The sequence below is a fragment of the Ruditapes philippinarum genome, unplaced genomic scaffold, assembly GCF_026571515.1.
Source record: "Ruditapes philippinarum isolate M1 unplaced genomic scaffold, ASM2657151v2 ctg3766_1_1_1_1, whole genome shotgun sequence".
Classification (NCBI taxonomy): domain Eukaryota; kingdom Metazoa; phylum Mollusca; class Bivalvia; order Venerida; family Veneridae; genus Ruditapes; species Ruditapes philippinarum.
This window is the reverse complement of record NW_026860072.1, coordinates 57,454-75,687: the sequence shown is the minus strand read 5'-3', so window position 1 is coordinate 75,687 and position 18,234 is coordinate 57,454. Positions and strand designations below refer to the sequence as shown.

At 31.5% G+C, this 18,234-nt stretch overlaps 1 protein-coding gene across 1 annotated transcript; it reads right to left on the bottom strand.

Annotated features, from left to right (window-relative positions):
- Nucleotides 1-2,595: 2,595 nt before the first annotated feature.
- On the bottom strand, nucleotides 2,596-4,860 carry LOC132758769 (collagen alpha-1(X) chain-like). Its single transcript, XM_060750465.1, has 2 exons — nucleotides 4,528-4,860; nucleotides 2,596-3,988 (listed from the first exon to the last, which is right to left on the bottom strand). Exons 1-2 carry the CDS (start codon nucleotides 4,853-4,855, stop codon nucleotides 3,579-3,581), a joined length of 738 nt encoding a protein of 245 aa, XP_060606448.1. The 5' UTR covers nucleotides 4,856-4,860; the 3' UTR covers nucleotides 2,596-3,578.
- Between the last annotated feature and the right edge of the window lie 13,374 nt (nucleotides 4,861-18,234).

Below are 18,234 nucleotides of genomic sequence, written 5' to 3'. Positions count from 1 at the left end.
AGCATCTTGTCCAAAAATATCTTCATCCACAAAATAATGAATCAGAAGATTTTTAATTTCTTGTTTACGCATTGAAGATTTAATTTCTGATAAATTATACTTTTTTTGCAAGATCGAGCAAATCAGTTTTCTTAGCCAAATCTAATACCTCCTGGGAAGGTTCAGCTACAAACTTTTCTAAATTAAAAGACATGACTGCTTGTTGCTGGTTTTTAAACTCAGAAAGTGATGTGTTTCAAAAATTTCAAAATGAAAGGTACACTTAATAGAAACAACTATAATATCAACTCAGATGAGTAAATACGGTAATAATGAAATGTAAAATAAACAGTAATAATTTCCAATATTGTAGCCAAAAAGAAATATTCAATCCTGGACGAGCCCCAATTTCTGTTACGAGCCAGGCGTAACGAGAAAGAAAAGCCAGCAACAAACTTGTAACAATAACAAATTTATTACAGAAAAATTATTAAAGAAAAATAAAATAACAAATTATGTTAACAAATACCTGAAGTCCAAATGAAAATGAAAAATTACAAATGTCTAGTCTGATCCTGGAATGATCCTTTTTAATAGCACAGTTAAATCCAAGTCAAATCCAAGAACAATTTAGAATAAATTCCCACAATAAAATCCACGAGAATAATTTATTTTAAAATCCAAGCTCCAATAATTCACTTAATATCCAAGTTGAATAAACTCCAAATAATTATTTTTTAAAGGTAACGAGCTTTAAAAATCACTGATAATTAAAAGGGAAAAGTAATGAAAAAGCTCCTTATATAATTAACAAGAAGTTTTTAGAAAGCCCCCCCATTTACTATATAACAAAATTTTAGCAACTTCACCAAAAAAATTCCAGAAATTTCCCAAAATAAAGCATATTTTCTATAAATTTAAAAACTTTTAGTACAACATGTATTAGTCTAAAAAAAAACAATAAAAATTTTGGAAATACCCAAATGGTCAATACAAACTAATACATAATAATTTCATACATAAAATTATCAAAAATAGATAAAGCTAAGAAATCGTTTAAAAATGTTTATTTTTAAATTTTTCTTATTCCAAACAGTTTTAAAAAGAAAAACTTTTAAAACAGATCTTTTTAAATTTTTTTAATCATACAAGAATTTTTTTTTTTAATCAAATGTTTGTTTGTTCACTGCGGAGATGATGACTCAACAATATATGTAATCAGAGCTTGCACAGTTCTGAAGACTAGACCCCGACTTCCCTACGCGGCCTGTACGTCGCTCTGAATGCACAGAGCTAGTTAGGTCTCTGAGCTGGTGTGACCTAACCAAAGGAGAAGGGTGTGGCTCTACAAAGTGTTGCTGCTCACCGAAGAGGTGTCTTTCCTTCAATTGTCATCTGCGTTCAAGATGCGAAGAACTTGGTCCTAGGGAAGATCTCTACGACGAAAGACGGCTAGAGATGATCTAAGTTGCAGCTCTATGATCAGCAACGTTGAAGGCGAACTAAGTCCTCCGATGCAGGCGAACTAAATCCTCAATTGCAGGCTCTACGATCAGCGAGGTGACAGATGCCTGGGACATATGGCATAGCGGGCGCCCAGTTAATAAAAACAAATTTAAATAATCATCCTGAAGAGTAGCTTGGTTGCATCCGTGAGGAAGATCAAAGCAGTACTATATATACGTTAACACATGAATCTCAGTATCTGATGCTAAGCATATCTTGCAGTTTCTCTGAAACCTCATGGACAATATTTGGTTGAAGAATGTTTGAAAAATGGGTAATTAAAAATAAGTCTGAATATGTCTGTGAATAAAAGAGTATGAAAAAGTAAATACATACTAGTACACACAAATCTCGGATATATGGTACAATTGATGCCATATTTATAAGACAAATGATTTATGGAGACGTATTTTTATGCATGTGCGAAGTATTGTATCTTAAGAAAGAAATATAGGATAAGAGATAGTTGAAATATAGAAGTAGGGGACAGAAGGAGGATAGGTTATGCGTTGGATTGATATTTGGTTGAGAATAGATTTTGCAATCATAAATTGTATCTTATAATAAAAAAATTTGAAAGCTTTTTTAAATGGATTAAAAAAGTTGATTTGGATTTAAGGATTTTTTTCATCATTAAGTTATTTTCAAATCATAAGGCTGAAAACCCCAAATAAAAATCATCTATGAATATTTCAAACACTCAGTACACAGAAAAAGCAAGAAAAAGTATATGTTTACGTTTATTAATAAGAATGTTAAGGTATTTTTGTAGAACCATATAATAATAATCATCCGCTCGGTACAAAGTTACACTACAAAACGACACAAAAACAAACACTATGTAAAACACATTGAGTTTGTTTTCTAAACAATTAAAATAATGGAAGATAAAGATTTAACATTTTTAGAAGAATTGGAGAAGCGCCTTAGACGATTTCTGTCTGAGTTAGATGGGGAATTTGGGAGTATGCCGCTCTCTCACACATCCATTTCAACTTTACTTCCCCAATAAAGTCATCTTAAATGATATTGTATATAGATATCGTATTCTCAAACAACTTGTTAACAAACAACATTTTATCTCCCTATATATTGATAAAAATAGTAAACTTCAATATAAAATGATATATTCTTGTGATTAAATACAGTCATGTTAATTGAAGAAAAGATAGAAAAATAAGATACAAAGTTAACGTCACTCTATCCCTTTCTAACGTTTCGGAAATACTTAATAATAAAATAAATTTATGGGATTGTACGAGGAAACACTACATGATCCGTAACAATAATTGTTACAAATGTACGAAAGGCTGTAATATTATCTCCCTTGATCAGTACAGTAGCGTACCATTAAATGGTAACATTACTTAGTTTTAATGGCAGGGTCAGGTTACTGACTTGATTTATAAAAAGTTTTTCAGGAAAAGGTCATAAGACATGAATCATGGCCGATGCATTTTAAAGTAAAAAGTTATAACACATTGTCCTTTTTGTTAAGGTTTAAATGACTATGTCTTTGTCAAACATGAATGCGATGACCATATACAGGTTCGTGATAGTTTTATTGAAGATGATTTCTTTCCAAAACCTTAAATGACTACTTAAGAAATGAAATAAACATGTATTCTTAGATTAAACCGATTATATTTAACGTACTAACCCCTGTAACAACATTGGATAACAATTTTAGTGTTTGGCGCGGTATTGTCCGTTATGTTCAAGCAATTACTCTTATTTTCTATTTTGATCGTCGGTGCCTTAAATGCTGTATTCGATCTGCATATTAAAAAGAAGAATTATAAACATGGTACAAATGTGTATATCTAAATTTTATCTCGTTGCCTGCATGTACTGTTATAATGTCCTGTTTATTCAAAATCTTATACAAAGGTTTTACAGTTTTTAATAAATCAATATCATTTATATGTGTATTTGCACATATTTAGTCAACAGGAAGTAACATTATTAGTTCAAGAGTACGATAATAATATTTATGATCATTATTAAAAAATGCAAAATATTTGCTGAAAAAAACTGATAAAGAAACAAGAAGCGTGCGACACTTGAACTTCTGAATCAGTCAACAAATGTATTCAAATATTCAAAAGAACGCCCGAAAAAGATGGCCATCGATACTTGTCAGCGTACAGCGCACTCGGGTATGTAACTTTCACGTACACGCGGTCACCAGTCTCCATATTTACAAGAGCCATTGCTGAACTGCAGCTGCTTGTATCCTTTTCATATCCTGTTGTCATAGCAACTTCAGTATCCTTATGAACAATAGCTACGACCACATACTTTGTCGTGGCATGGCATATGTGCACGCTGAATTGGTACAGACCAGCCAAAGGTGCTGTGAAAATTCCGGTGATTTTGTCATATCCACCACCTTCGTTAAGCGTAACCTCAGGGAAGACCATAGTTTGAGAGACGACATATACAGCTCTACTGTACTTTGTACGTGCGTTGAATGCTACCTTCGGTATTTTTGTAAAATTACCTGAAGCAAACATGTTAAGAAATTGATTTTATGATAATTTTTGTCTTATCATAATTATATTCACGAATCCTACTGGCCTGCCATTTTATTGTAGAATGAATTGGTGATAAGTAATTGTTAATAAAACGGAGGGAATTTTTTTTGATGAATTCAAAATGAATAAAGTTTTTGAATGTTGCAAAATTACCAGTTTAAAAATTCAATACGAAATTTCACTTTCCTTTGAACTCTGATGTTATACTTTAAAATTATACTATGTTGATAGAGATTGATCCACTGTCAGCAAAATTTATTTAGCTTTTTATTTTAATAAATACCTCAATCGAACTACTGAATCCTCCGACAAGATAAACTTTATTTTATTGGGCATCGATCAATACTAATTATATACTTATTAAAAATCATACTTCATCAGGCTCCAAAACAGAATTCTGTCATACAATAATGTGGAATTAAATATGTTCAACATTAATTAATTTGACGTAAGCTTTTCAATAAATAGCATAAATAAATGAAAATTTAAATTATATTCTACTTACCATCTAGCTTTTCACGCTGAGCCGCTTTGAGTTCTTCACGAATCTTCTTGTAGTCATCAAACATTTGACCAATCTGTTGTTTTTGATTTAAAAACTCTCGTTTCATTTCCTCCTTCCGATGTTCCATTATAGACAGCATGTTCTCTTCAAAGTTTTCCTTTTCTTTATCCCACTGATTCATTTTAGCTTCCATTCTGACCATTGTCTCTAACATTTGTTTGTCATATTTGAATTTTGAACATTCCGGCTCTATATCGGGTTCACTTGCTGTTGGGTAGAACACTATAGTCAGAAACACAAAAGCTCTAACTGAATTGTAACAAGCCATCCTTCTCTTAGATAATAGGTATCAGTGAATAATGAATATGGACACAAGTACACAGGCACTTTATACTTTAAAACAGGACGTAATATAATTATATATACCCGATAACAACGACGTTGTTCATGTACCTTTTGTATTGCTGTTGCGTGATTTGCAAATTTGTCTTTCTGTTTAAGTATCTGAAAATCTTTCAAAAACAGACATAAAAAACATCACACAATACAAAACATCCGCTGTAAAAATAATTATATCATATCATATGTACTCCATTATCAGTCAGATTGTTAATGTGAAATATTGAGAAATAATTGTAGACACACACAATCACATGCTGAAAGTAAACGCATAAAAAATCCCTAATTCTAGACTTAATTAATTTTCTTCTACTTTAGGATGTTTCATTTTAACACTATTAAAGCATGTTTAAGGGACCGTAAAGGATGTTGCACATTTTCATTGTCCCTCACGTACAGACTATCAAACGTAGTTTGCAATTTTCATGTCAATTTTTTCTCATGAATACACTTTATGCAGTATTTTCCAATCGATATTACATGTTTTTCATATTTTTTGTTTTTGTTTATAACTAATTCCAGAGGACCATCAGTTTTGTTTCGATATAGCCGGATATCGTTATATCCGGGAGGCAATCCACTTAAGAAAATAACAAACAAGAAATTTAAACAAACAAAAACAAGAATTGGGACCTGCATCCTTACAGCCGCTATAGTCATAAGTAGACTTGTCTGTGTAATAATATTGTTAAGAAGAACCTTATAATTCATTTTGACTTTTTATGTTACATCTAGAAACGTATATATTCCGAATATGTTTATTGATTCGAAGTTCCACAACTCTTTTTGTTTTTCTCCGCTTCATCAAATTCTTCTGTTTTCCAAAATCTTATAAAATTTGGAACTCCTAACATTTTTTAACACTTTTCTTGTTTAATTTTTGTTGTATCGATTAAAACTTTCATTTTCGAAAGCGGTTCCTTGAAAGGGATTATACGGATAACCAGATATCAGAATGTGAATGCGAAGTTTTTATCTATCTTGGCACCTGTAAAAATCACAACTTGGTAAGCAATTAAACACTTTCAAATTGATAGATTGAAGAATGAAATATAAGATACTAACATTATTTTGTTTTGAATGATTCTGGTTACTAGCTGGCAGTAATACAATCATGCTTAAGGTTTAAATTTGCACAAAAGCCGGTGCTAGGGGGCGTGGACGGTAGTTTGCACTTGACAGTACCGTCCATGAACAGGCTCAATCAAACCGAGCCTGCAACATTTTCAATTTTGCCGCGTTGGACTTTCTTTAGGGATTCTTATTTCACTCTATTCAATAACCTTATTCTTCAGATATAATGAGAAAACTGGAATCAACTGTGAAAGTTGTAAAGTGTCTTTGAGATATCACATCTGAACAACGGTATGATCATTTCAAACACTGGTGATCAGTAGTTAAACTGAAAATAGTGTTGATGATGATATTAATGTAGCTGATGATCTTATATTAGATGATATTAAAGACAGTTTGTTTAATAGTGACATAACTGATAATGAAATTATTGAGGTCTTGAAAAATATTAATCCTTAAATATCTACTTCAGGTTATTTGGTAGCAGATTATTTTATTTTTGGTATAACCATTTTATTTCCTTATTTTGTGAAGCTCTTAAAAATAGGCTCTACACTTAAGGTGCATTTCCTTCAAATTGGTCAGAAAAAGTTATATCTCTCTTTTTTAACAATGCAGATTATTACAAAGGTATTGCTCTTTTAGACATTTAAGTAAGTTATATTTAAAAATATAGTATATTAACAACTCGTGAAACTTTTTACTCTGAGGCTCTACATTAAATAACTAATGCCCAATCAGGTTTTCGTAGTGGATATTTTACCATTGGTAATGGCTAAGAAGGCTTTTTTTAAATATGTATCTCCTTTGCCATATGTAGTAGCCTTTTTTAGGGTGGGGTTAATATCATAAATAATAAAGTAAACAAAAATTGAGAAAAAACGTAATAGCAGCCAAATTACAAAAATTCTCACATTCTTCTATACATATTACCAAGATGTAAAAGACTATCATTTCGCCTTGAAGTAATATAATTATAATAAATGTTTATCTTATCTTAAGCAAATGGTATATAGGGAATGACAACCGAATGGCAGTCAGGGAAGGAAATAATCGCTACTTTAAAAGCATCTATATCTGCAAATTCACAGCCAGCTAAACAATATCGAGATGTTATACTATGCCAAAAGTCTTATAGGCTGGCTATTTGCGTAAATATTAAACTTTCAAGTTTTAGACAAAACTTGATTGATCTAAAATAATAACTTGAATTCAAATGTATTGATTCTTGCAAAAACATAAGCCAAATATTTCGTACGATGTGCACTAATATGTGCACGGTCTTATCTAAAGGTTTTATGTTAGGTGCAGGTTAGGCTATAGATATAAGACGACTTATGAACTTCTAAAACACTCAAATTTCAGGATTTCATAACTTTTGTATTCATTTTTAAATTATATTTTTGTCTTTTAGTGCTGTTAATGCATTAATGTAAGGACACAAAATACTCTGATTAGCACAATAAATATCAATATACTAGTTAAGAACTCCCTGTTCTGAAAAGACAAGAGTATTAACAGCATTAGTGTTGTGTTTATTCATGATGGTGATCAGGAGACCCTCAGAAATTTCGAAAATATTATTACGATAAAACATTCCCCCTTAGCACTGACAACGTACAACTCTAAGCCCAAGCCCCTTTGTAGAAAAGATAATCGTGCACATGGGAAGTTTTCTTTTGTAAAGCATTGACTATATAATTTTTCAATTTAATTATCTTTAATCCTTTATAACGCAGGTGTAAGTGTAAGTAACAACAGCTCGACAAAGAATTGCAACTCGCACGCCGAGGCTCTGACAATGTTTAAAAACTCCAAGCACCAAACCCCGAGCAATGAGAAAAGTGGTATTGAATCTTAAAACGATATTCGATATTCGAATGAAGATATATTTAAGGTGTATTTCCAATTATCTGTAGGTCGCTGCTGTCAACACAGCATTCATGGCCCAAAATCTAAACGCAACATCGAGAACAAGATGGAGTAAACTTGCTTTTAGGAAAAAATATAAAAATATCAACACTATTTACCTTGATAGCGTTTAAACTTTACTGCAATAGCATTCCATTACATATGTACAACTTGCCATTACATGTGTTTTCAGATAATTTTCGGTGAGTAATTAAAATCTGAAATAACTTCCTACAAGAAAGGGCGCATATTTTACATACGCAAATATTTTCCATTTTAAAAACAAAATAATTTAAAATAAAGGACTATTGTTGACACATAGTTTAGGCTTTTCTTTCTATTTTGCAACAAGACGTGGATGTTTTCATCTTGTTGAATTTTTATCATTCTTTTCTTTGTCTTCTTTTGTGTTGTGTTGTTTATCTATTTCATTTTGTTTTGCTATCACTATAACATTTTTGCTTTACATATGAAAGGCTAGAGAATGTCATTATCTTCTTTCTCTCCATTCTGCCCATTTTGAAATGAACCTGTTTATTTATTGTAATTTAGATAAAAGATATTTTTTGAATAATTCTTAAGGGAGTTAATTGTTGAGTTACATTATTTCTTTCGTGATTTCCAATGTCATCCTTCGAAAGCATACTTCATATTGTAGATTAGTTGAACATGTTGTATTTATGCTTGAGAAATAAAGAATATAAGAATCCCTCAAGAATCCCTTCAAGCCTGTTCATGGGCGGTACTGGTAATGCAAATTACCATTGAAATTATTTTATTTTCTTAAGGAAAATGGGAGTTTGACCGGACATCGAACCGTGCAGACCATGGATTGCTAGGATATGCAGGCTGATCTTTGTCTGCACTTTAATTGAAAAATTCGCTCTCTGCCAGTACACATAATAATTATTATTTTAACCTGTAATATGTTAACTATCCTACACATCTTTTATAAGACACCGCATGCATCTCATTATTAAACATTATATTATTAAATAATTAGGGAGAAAGAAACATATTAGATTTTATAGTAACTGTTTCAAAGTATTTGCGTTATTCATGTGACATTTAGAGAGATAAAATAATAACATTAACGCTACTTTACCACACACGATGGTTTGAACAATTAGACAAATAATACTTAAGGCTTAAACACTGATACATGAAACTAAAGTTGTTATAATTGCACTACTCTCAGAAATACCAGCGTAATATAAATTTGGCATAATATAAATATAGTACTTTTAAACAACTAAAGTTTTAACTGGTTGCACCGATATATTTTGTGTATTTGATAGCACCTTTAACACGTGTCAAAAATTTATCGGACAAAACTCTCTTGTAAACAGGAAAATAATTGCCTTTTGTAACCATATTGTTATATTGTTCTATTTTGAAGTCACAGGTAGCAAGATACAAGATACGTCCTCTTTTAAAATGAAATAAAAAAAAGTCCGAACATGATGCGTAATCTGATTAAAGCAACGTTTATTTGTGATTATAAATATACGTGTACATATTTTAATTTCAGAAATAGATACGCATGTTTTTTTTTCTCCACCTTAATATGTTTGCAATATGATTTAAATTGCATGGCCTTAAAAATGAACTTTACAAATGTGTTAAGCGACGCAAGGCAACCGTTTTTTTTTCTTTTACACCATGTAACATGGAGCACAGTTGCGAACAGGGATACTTCAAATATTGGACACTTTTAAAAGGCATATTTTTTCCTAGGAATCCATATTTAATAAATTCTTTGGCAATGACAAACATGGGTTTTCTAAAGTTTAAATGATGAATTTAGATCATGCTAGAATAAAGTAGAGTTGAATGTGCAGTTATGTGGCGTAAAGGTAGGAACAATGTAGTATTTTAAGTTACATACAAATTACTAATTCACTACATATTATACAAATTGTCAACAAAGCAAAAGAAGCAAAGATAGTGCATCTATATGACAAATATGTGATATTTTTGAAGCTATGATATACCATAAATTTAAAAGCTTTGTGAAATAGAAATGGTAGTATTTTAGGGATAATGGGCCTTTAATTATTTCATTCATTTTATCTTTTTTACCAACAGTGTTTAAGAGACAAAAGCATAATATATACATTACAACATAGTTTTCAACAGTGACATATTTCTATAATGATCACTTGTATGTAAACAAGGAAGACTTCCTTCTAGAAAGAAAAAATAAATGAATAAAAGATTACGACATAAACAGTGCACCAGATAAAAATATATATTACCAGCCATGGGAAAGCAGAGTTGCTAATGCCGAATATTTGATAACTAATGATATTAAATACATATTTAGATCAAAATACTGTTTTTTATATTTATGCAAATATCACCATTTATGTTATTAATAACAAAGATTAATCAAAGATCAAGCGATTACTCTATTTATATCAATCAAGACTACGGGATTGTTAATAGCTCACTGCCGCATTTTTTATGGACCTGGCGATTTTTTTTCTGTTCCCATCAAGGTTTAAGTACTCTTGGTTAACCTTTATGGACCTTTGTCGATTTCGAAATTAAACATATTTCGAAAGTGCAGAGTTCAATGACTTCTCGGATTATGCTTCATTATTGTTTACTTTTTCAAGGACTGCTCTCAGTCCAATATATTGCAAAACAAATTCAATGTAAGTGCGGAATAGTAGAACAGAAAAAATATTTGGGATCTCGTTTACATCGCGAATCTTTAACAATCGTGACGTCATTAATAATATTGCAGGCAATATATGATTTATACTGATTAATATAGTGGTGGATGGGTTCACGAATTTGCTAAACGACTGTGCGCTTACGTCATTTAAAAAATCGTGTGAAATTCGTCGAAATATGGTGATAAAACAAATCAAAGTGCTGAAAGCACGGGATGCGACGGGCATGATTTGGAATCGCATAAAAGTTTTCAAATGCTTTTCAATCGCTAAACAATATTTTTGAATTGCTATCTAACGGTTAAAATGATAAATATTTTCATTAAAGAAATAAGCTGTACTCGAATTAAATGTTTTAATTACTTGTATGGGTCGTATTTTTATAATGAAAAGGAGTGTTTGGTTGGTCACCTTATTGCTGTCGTTTGTTCAAAAATAGTTTATACATGCCGTCAGTGACAGACTGTCTACGTTTTTCTAAATTAAGGCAAGACACAATATAACAGGGGAATCTTAAGAGATGTAAGGCCAAACAAAAATATGAAAAAGTAGTAAATAAACAAAGAAGTCAAGTTTTTATCTATTAATGTGATTTATTTTCATGTCGTGGTGTGAAAATTATCCCATTTCACTCATAGGCACTCGTGAAATATTTATTTTCAGACCAATTGATTAAAACAAATCCCTTTTGTAGAAAAAAATGAATATCCTCTATATATCTATAACGCATTCACTGTTGATATGGATATTTCAAATAAAGCTGTTTCTCATCCGCTTTACGATTCTTTAAATAATATGTGGAAGTGTGTTATATTTAAAGGGCTTTTAAAGTGTTGTGAGTGTGATGTTTATTGTTAGACTTTGACTAACTGATTCGTTTAATTATAAGACCTAAAAGAAAATTATTGACTGCCTATTTTACATAAACTCCTCGATAAATCTTTTTAACCAATCACTTACACGTCTCATTTTTATGGAAAAAATACACAGTGCACGTCGGCAAAAAAAAAAGGTCAAAAATTTCAATCGCTCTAACGTAAATTTTTAATATTAGCTCGAAAAATGGAATTTTTCTTTCTTATAAGCCGGTAATGTCCCATGTCTACAAACACAACAGCAACAACACCAAAAAAAACCTCAATATTAAGACACATAATGAATTCTTTTAATAGTGACTTATCCATCAAAGTAATTGATGATATAAAGATTTGAACATTTAAGAAAAATAGAGAAGTGCCTTGGTCAATTTATTTTCTGAGCGAGATGGAGAATTGGGAGTATCCCGCTCTCTCCCGCTCATATATATCCCTACCTCCCCCATGGTCTTCAAATTTAGCTATTGTGATATCGTATATTGCAATTTGTTATTCTCAAAACAACTGCCTTATTTTTTTTCCAGTTCATTCATAAAAATAGTAAACTTCATTGTAAACTGTACATTGTAGAAAAGATGGATAGAGAAAACAAAAACGTAATTTCATCAATGTAAAACATGTCTTTCGGACTTTAGAAATACTTAAAACGTGAATTCCGACTGTAGAATCAAGAAGATTTGTCGGACCCCGGCACCCTTGGCCCAATCCCCCAGCCCCATTTAATGATCCAGTGCAAATGATTACAATGATTAATTGTTCATTACTCTAAAATCGCTGTTTCCATCGGTAGTTTCAAGTATTTTCATTATAGTTATATCGACTAACTTATAAAAGGAGTGCTAAAATATCAATAGACAGTTAAAAAGAATGATGATGTTCATGTTGTTATTTTCTTCTGTAAAAATTCAACGTGTTACTTTTATAAATGCTCCAAGAATGATCAAGTTTAAGAAATGTAAACGCAGCTGAACAATTGGTAAGTGAAAACAGAACCTTGTTTAAATTTTTTTGAAGAATGTAGACACTACTATGATTCGCATAATCAAATTAATCATATTAACATTTACAATTTATTGATACGTTTAAACATTTCTTTCTGTATTGCTATTATAACAGCACTGAAAATGAATTAAACATAAAAATTGGCAAAGTATGTGCAATTCTTATTCAAATATACATGTATGTTTGCATGTCAGTGTCTAAGAAATGGTCAGATTCAGATATGGCCTGTGTTTTGTCGACAGCCCCGTCAGGATGCCAAAAAACAAAGGGGTTGTAGCAATAAACGTGTCTGTTGAAATACCGCATGTCTGACAGGATCATTGGTAGGGTTAAACAGAGGAGACACACAAAACGTCAAAATTTACAATAATGCAGGCTTAGTTTGATCGAGCCTGTTCATTGGCAGTAAGCAGAATGCAATATTTAAACCCGAAAATTGTGAAATTTTAATCTAAGAAACATTCCGTTGATGCGGCCATACGGCGGTTATGTCCGACTGACGATAAGGTTACCTCAAATACATAAAGAAATAAATAAATAGATAAATCGTTAGCTACATTACAGTTATTTATGATTAGGCAGTTTTCAAGTTGTTTTCGATGCCGCCAAAAAATGATATACAAAATACATCCAATGCTAGAGGCGGCTTGAAAACTGTTACCAATATTGAATCAAGATTAAAGGTTTTTTTTTTCAGTGGAAATAATTCATTCAGCGGGTGTTCCTTTTGATTAAATTAGAGTAAATTTCATTTCATTAATTATCTTTGTTTATATGTTTCATTGTATTTATTCATTAATTTTATTTTATTTTTTCCATTTTTTTGCTACTGGGAATGTTAGTTACCACTGCCCCATTGGAGCATCTGACTAAACTACATTGATATATACAAGGTGCGAAGAAAAACTCAACCGCTATATAGCAGTCGAGTTTTTTTTCCTATACGAATCAATGAAAAAAACTGTTCTGCTATATATCAATACAGTTTTTAATTGCTCTTTGAAGTGTACTGGGTTAGTAAGAACTAAGGAAAAGTTACAAACCATGCGATAAATCATGGATGTTGCATAATAAAATACAAAATTGAAAGTTTTACACATATATTTCTTTATTTTTAGTTTTGGTTGTCAAGGCCATTCATTTAACTTATTGAGAAGAAGAGTTGTAAACATGACATAAACGTGTATATTTATTTTCTACCTCGTAATACGCATGTACATTGATAACATCATACATCAACATTATTCAAAATCCAATACCAACGTTCTAATAAAAATGTATATGTCCGTGTGTATTCGAATGCACTATGTATAATAAGTCAACAGGAAGTAAGGTTATCAGTATGATATGATATGATAATGTTATCAATATTATTATCAAAACAGAACTATTATAAAAAATGCAAAATGTTCGCTTACAAAACAGATATATATTAATATAGGGACAAGGAGTGTATGACACTTAACGTCAGACATAGTCATGTAGTCAAATATGTATTCAAATATGCAAAAGAACACCGGCGAATGAAGGCCACCAATACTTGGAATCAGCTTTCAACGCACTTGAATATGTAACTTTCACGTACACGCGGCCACCAATCTCCATTGTAACAAGCCATCCTTCCCTTAGATAGAAAGTACCAGTGAATAATGAATAAGGACACAAGTAAACAGACACTTTATACTTAAAAACAGGATGTAGAATAATTATATATACCCGATAACAACGACGTTGTTCATGTACCTTTTGTATTGCTGTTGCGTGATTTGCAAATTTTTCTTTCTGTTTAAGTATCTGAAAATCTTTCAAAAACAGACATAAAAAACATCACACAATACAAAACATCCGCTGTAAAAATAGTTATATCATATGTACTCCATTATCAGTCAGATTGTTAACATGCCATATTGACAAATAACTGTAGACACACACAAACACATGCTGAAAGTAAACGCATAAAAAATCCCTAATTCTAGACCTAATTTTCTTATCATTCGGGATCGTTGATTTCAACACTATTAAAGCCTGTTTAAGGGATCGTAAGGGATGTTGCATTTCATTTGTACCTCATGTACAGACAATCAAACGTAGTTTGCAGTTTTCATGTCAATTTTTTCTCATGAATACACTTTATGCAGTATTTTCCAATCGATATTACATGCTTTTCATTTTTTTTGTTTTTGCTTATAACTAATTCCAAAGCCATCAGTTTTGTTTCGATATAGCCGGATATCTTTATATCCAGGAGGCAATCCACTTAAGAAAATAACAAACAAGAAATTTAAACAAACAAAAACAATAATTGGGACCCGCATCCTTACAGCCGCTATAGTCATAAGTAGAGTTGTCTGTGTAATAATATTGTTAAGAAGAACCTTATAATTCATTTTGACTTTTTATGTTACATCTAGAAACGTATATATTCCGAATATGTTTATTGATTCGAAGTTCCACAACTGTTTTTGTTTTTCTCCGCTTCATCAAATTCTTCTGTTTTTTAAAATCTTATAAAATTTGGAACCCCTAACATTTTTTAACACTTTTCTTGTTTAATTTTTGTTGTATCGATTAAAACTTTCATTTTCGAAAGCGGTTCCTTGAAAGGGATTATACGGATAACCAGATATCAGAATGTGAATGCGAAGTTTTTATCTATCTTGGCACCTGTAAAAATCACAACTTGGTAAGCAATTAAACATTTTCAAATTGATAGATTGAAGAATGAAATATAAGATACTAACATTATTTTGTTTTGAATGATTCTAGTTACTAGCTGGCAGTAATACAATCATGCTTAAGGTTTAAATTTCAATAACCTTATACTTCGGATATAATGAGAAAACTGGAGTCAACTGTGATGTCAAACTTCTATGGAGAAATCCTAACAGAATGACAAATAGGGTAAAGTGTCTTCGAGATATCACATCTGATCAACGGTATGATCATTTCAAACACTGGTGATCAGTAGTTAAACTGAAAATAGTGTTGATGATGATATTAATGTAACTGATGATCTTATATTAGATGATATTAAAGACAGTTTGTTTAATAGTGACATAACTGATAATGAAATTATTGAGGTCTTGAAAAATATTAATCCTTAAATATCTACTTCAGATTATTTGGTAGCAGATTATTTTATTTTTGGTATAGCCATTTTATTTCCTTATTTTGTGAAGCTCTTTATAATAGGCTCTACACTTTAGGTGCATTTCCTTCAAATTGGTCAGAAAAAGTTATATCTCTCTTTTTAAAAAAGGGAACTATTAACAATGCAGATTATAACAGAGGTATTGCTCTTTTAGATATTTTAGAAAGTTATATTTAAAAAAATAGTATATTAATAACTCGTATAACTTTTTACTCTGAGGCTCTACATAAAATAACTAATGCCCAATCAGGTTTTCGTAGTGGATATTTGACCATTGATAATGGCTAAGTATTGTATTTAATAGTGTATACATATTTGGATATGAAAGGTAAAACGGTTTAAGCTGCCTTTAAGCAGACTTTTTATAATATTTATCTCTTTTGCCACATGTAGTAGCCTTTTTTAGGGTGGGGTCAATATAAATAATATAGTGAACCAAAATTGAGAAAAAACGTAATAGTAGCCAAATTACGATAATTCTCACATTCCTCTATACATACTACCAATATGTAAAAGACACTCATTACGCCTTGAAGTAATATAATTTTAATAAATGTTTATCTTATCTTAAGCAAATGGTATATCGGGAAAGACCACCGACATTGCGGTCAGGGAAGGTATAATTGCTACGTTAAAAAATTCTATCTGCAAACTCACAGCCAGCTAAACAATATCAAAATGTTATACCATGCCAATAGCCTTTTCATGGTTTCTAAATGTTGGCTTTTTGCGTAAATATTAAACTTTCAAGTTTTAGACAAAACTTGATTGATCTAAAATAATAACTTGATTTCAAATGTATTGATTCTTGCAAATACATAAGCCAAATATTTCGTACATGTGCACTAATATGTTTACGGTCTTAGGTAGTACCATTCCTATCCCATGTCAGGTGCATGTTAAGCTAAAGATATAAAACGACTAATGAACTTCTAAAAACGCTCCAATTACAGGATTTCATAACATTTGTATTCATTTTAAATTATATTTTTATAAGTGCTGTTTATGCATTAATGTATAAGCACAAAATAGTAATAACAACAATAGTGTTTAGTTTATTCATGATGGTGATCAGGAGACCCTCAGAAATTTCAAACATATTATTCCGATTATACATTAAGCACTGACAACGTACAACTCTAAACCCCGATGTAAGAAGAATAATCATGCACATGGGAAGTTTTCTTTTGTAAAGCATTGACTATCTATTTTTTCAATTAAATGATATTTAATCCTTCATAACGCAGGTGTAAGTGTCAGTTACAACAACTCAACAAAGAATTGCAACTCGCATGCCCGAGGCTCTTGTTTGTTTTGTTTGTTTGTTTTATTTTACGCCTTTTTTTACAGTATTTCAGTCATATAGGCGGGTAGTTGCCAAGCCATCGTTCCTGGAGAGTAACACCTCCGTGGTCGAGGGGGTAGAGTCGATGACTTTTAATCCAGTTACCTCTCTGGTGTAGGTTCGATCCCCGTGAGATGCTTTGGTAGTTTAACACGGAGGAAGGTAGTCTAGTACTGGTGTAACTCTCAAGGAACGATGTTTAAGAAACTACTCGCCTATATTACTGAAATACTGTTGGAAAAAGGCGTAAAAAGAAACAAACAATAAAACCTCTCTTTGTGTGGGTTCGATCCCCGGGAGATGCTTTGGTAGTTTAGCGCGAAGGAAGGTAGTCTAGTTCTGGTGTAGTCCGAGGCTCTGAGAATGTTTAAAACTCTTACGCACCAAACCCCGAGCAATGAGAAAAGTGGTATTGAATCTTAAAACGGTATTCGATATTCGAATGAAGATATATTTAAGGTGTGAAGTATTTCCAATTTCTCTTTAGGTCGCTGTTGTCAACACTTATTCATAGCGCAAAATCTAAACGCAACATCCAGAACAAGAGAGAGTTAAGTTGCTTTCAGGAATAAATTCAAGAGGGCCATGATGGCCCTGAGGCGCTTACCACAAACAGCTGCTTTTCAGTGTTGGAAATTATTTTTCAAAAGAACTTGCTGAAAGGCAAGTCCAGCTCTCTCGGCAAGTTCAGCTCAACTTTAACTTGCCCCATGTAGTAATATACTTTCACAACACTGATTGTTTTAGCTTCTTCTCTTCTTGATAAACAATAGGGCCACTAAGATGGTCCTAGATCACTCATCTAACCCATCATTCCATTATTCACTATATAAATTGTAATATTTTGCTTAAATATTTTGGAAAGGCTTTGGTAAAATACGGATGTTGCAAGTGTGTTCCTATGAGACTAAACAAGAATAAATGCAGAAAAAATGACCACTAGAGCAGGATTAATGTTGACTGGACAATTTTTTTATAACCTTTTGAATGAAAACACAAAATGTCAAATGCAAATCATGTCAGGTGTAGATGTTTGAAGTTTACAGTTTGGGACAACAAAGTTTTTAAACATTCTTTATGCTAACATAACTGTACCTCAAAAAAGACAATAGGTCAAACATTGTTAAAAAAAGTATGAAAAGTAGGCCAGTTGATATCAAAATTCAATTCAGCATTAGAAATTACACCCCTAGTCCAAATTTCAAGTCTGTATGTCAAACAAACACAAGAATGAAGATCAAATTATATCAAAAATATCAAAAGCAGATC

Coding starts and splice junctions, on each gene's coding strand:
- LOC132758769 (XM_060750465.1), bottom strand. CDS start 4,855: ATGGCTTGTTACAATTCAGTTAGAGCTTTTGTGTTTCTGACTATAGTG. Junction 3,989..4,527: donor TCAGCGTGAAAAGCTAGATG/GTAAGTAGAATA, acceptor TGTTTGCTTCAG/GTAATTTTACAAAAATACCG.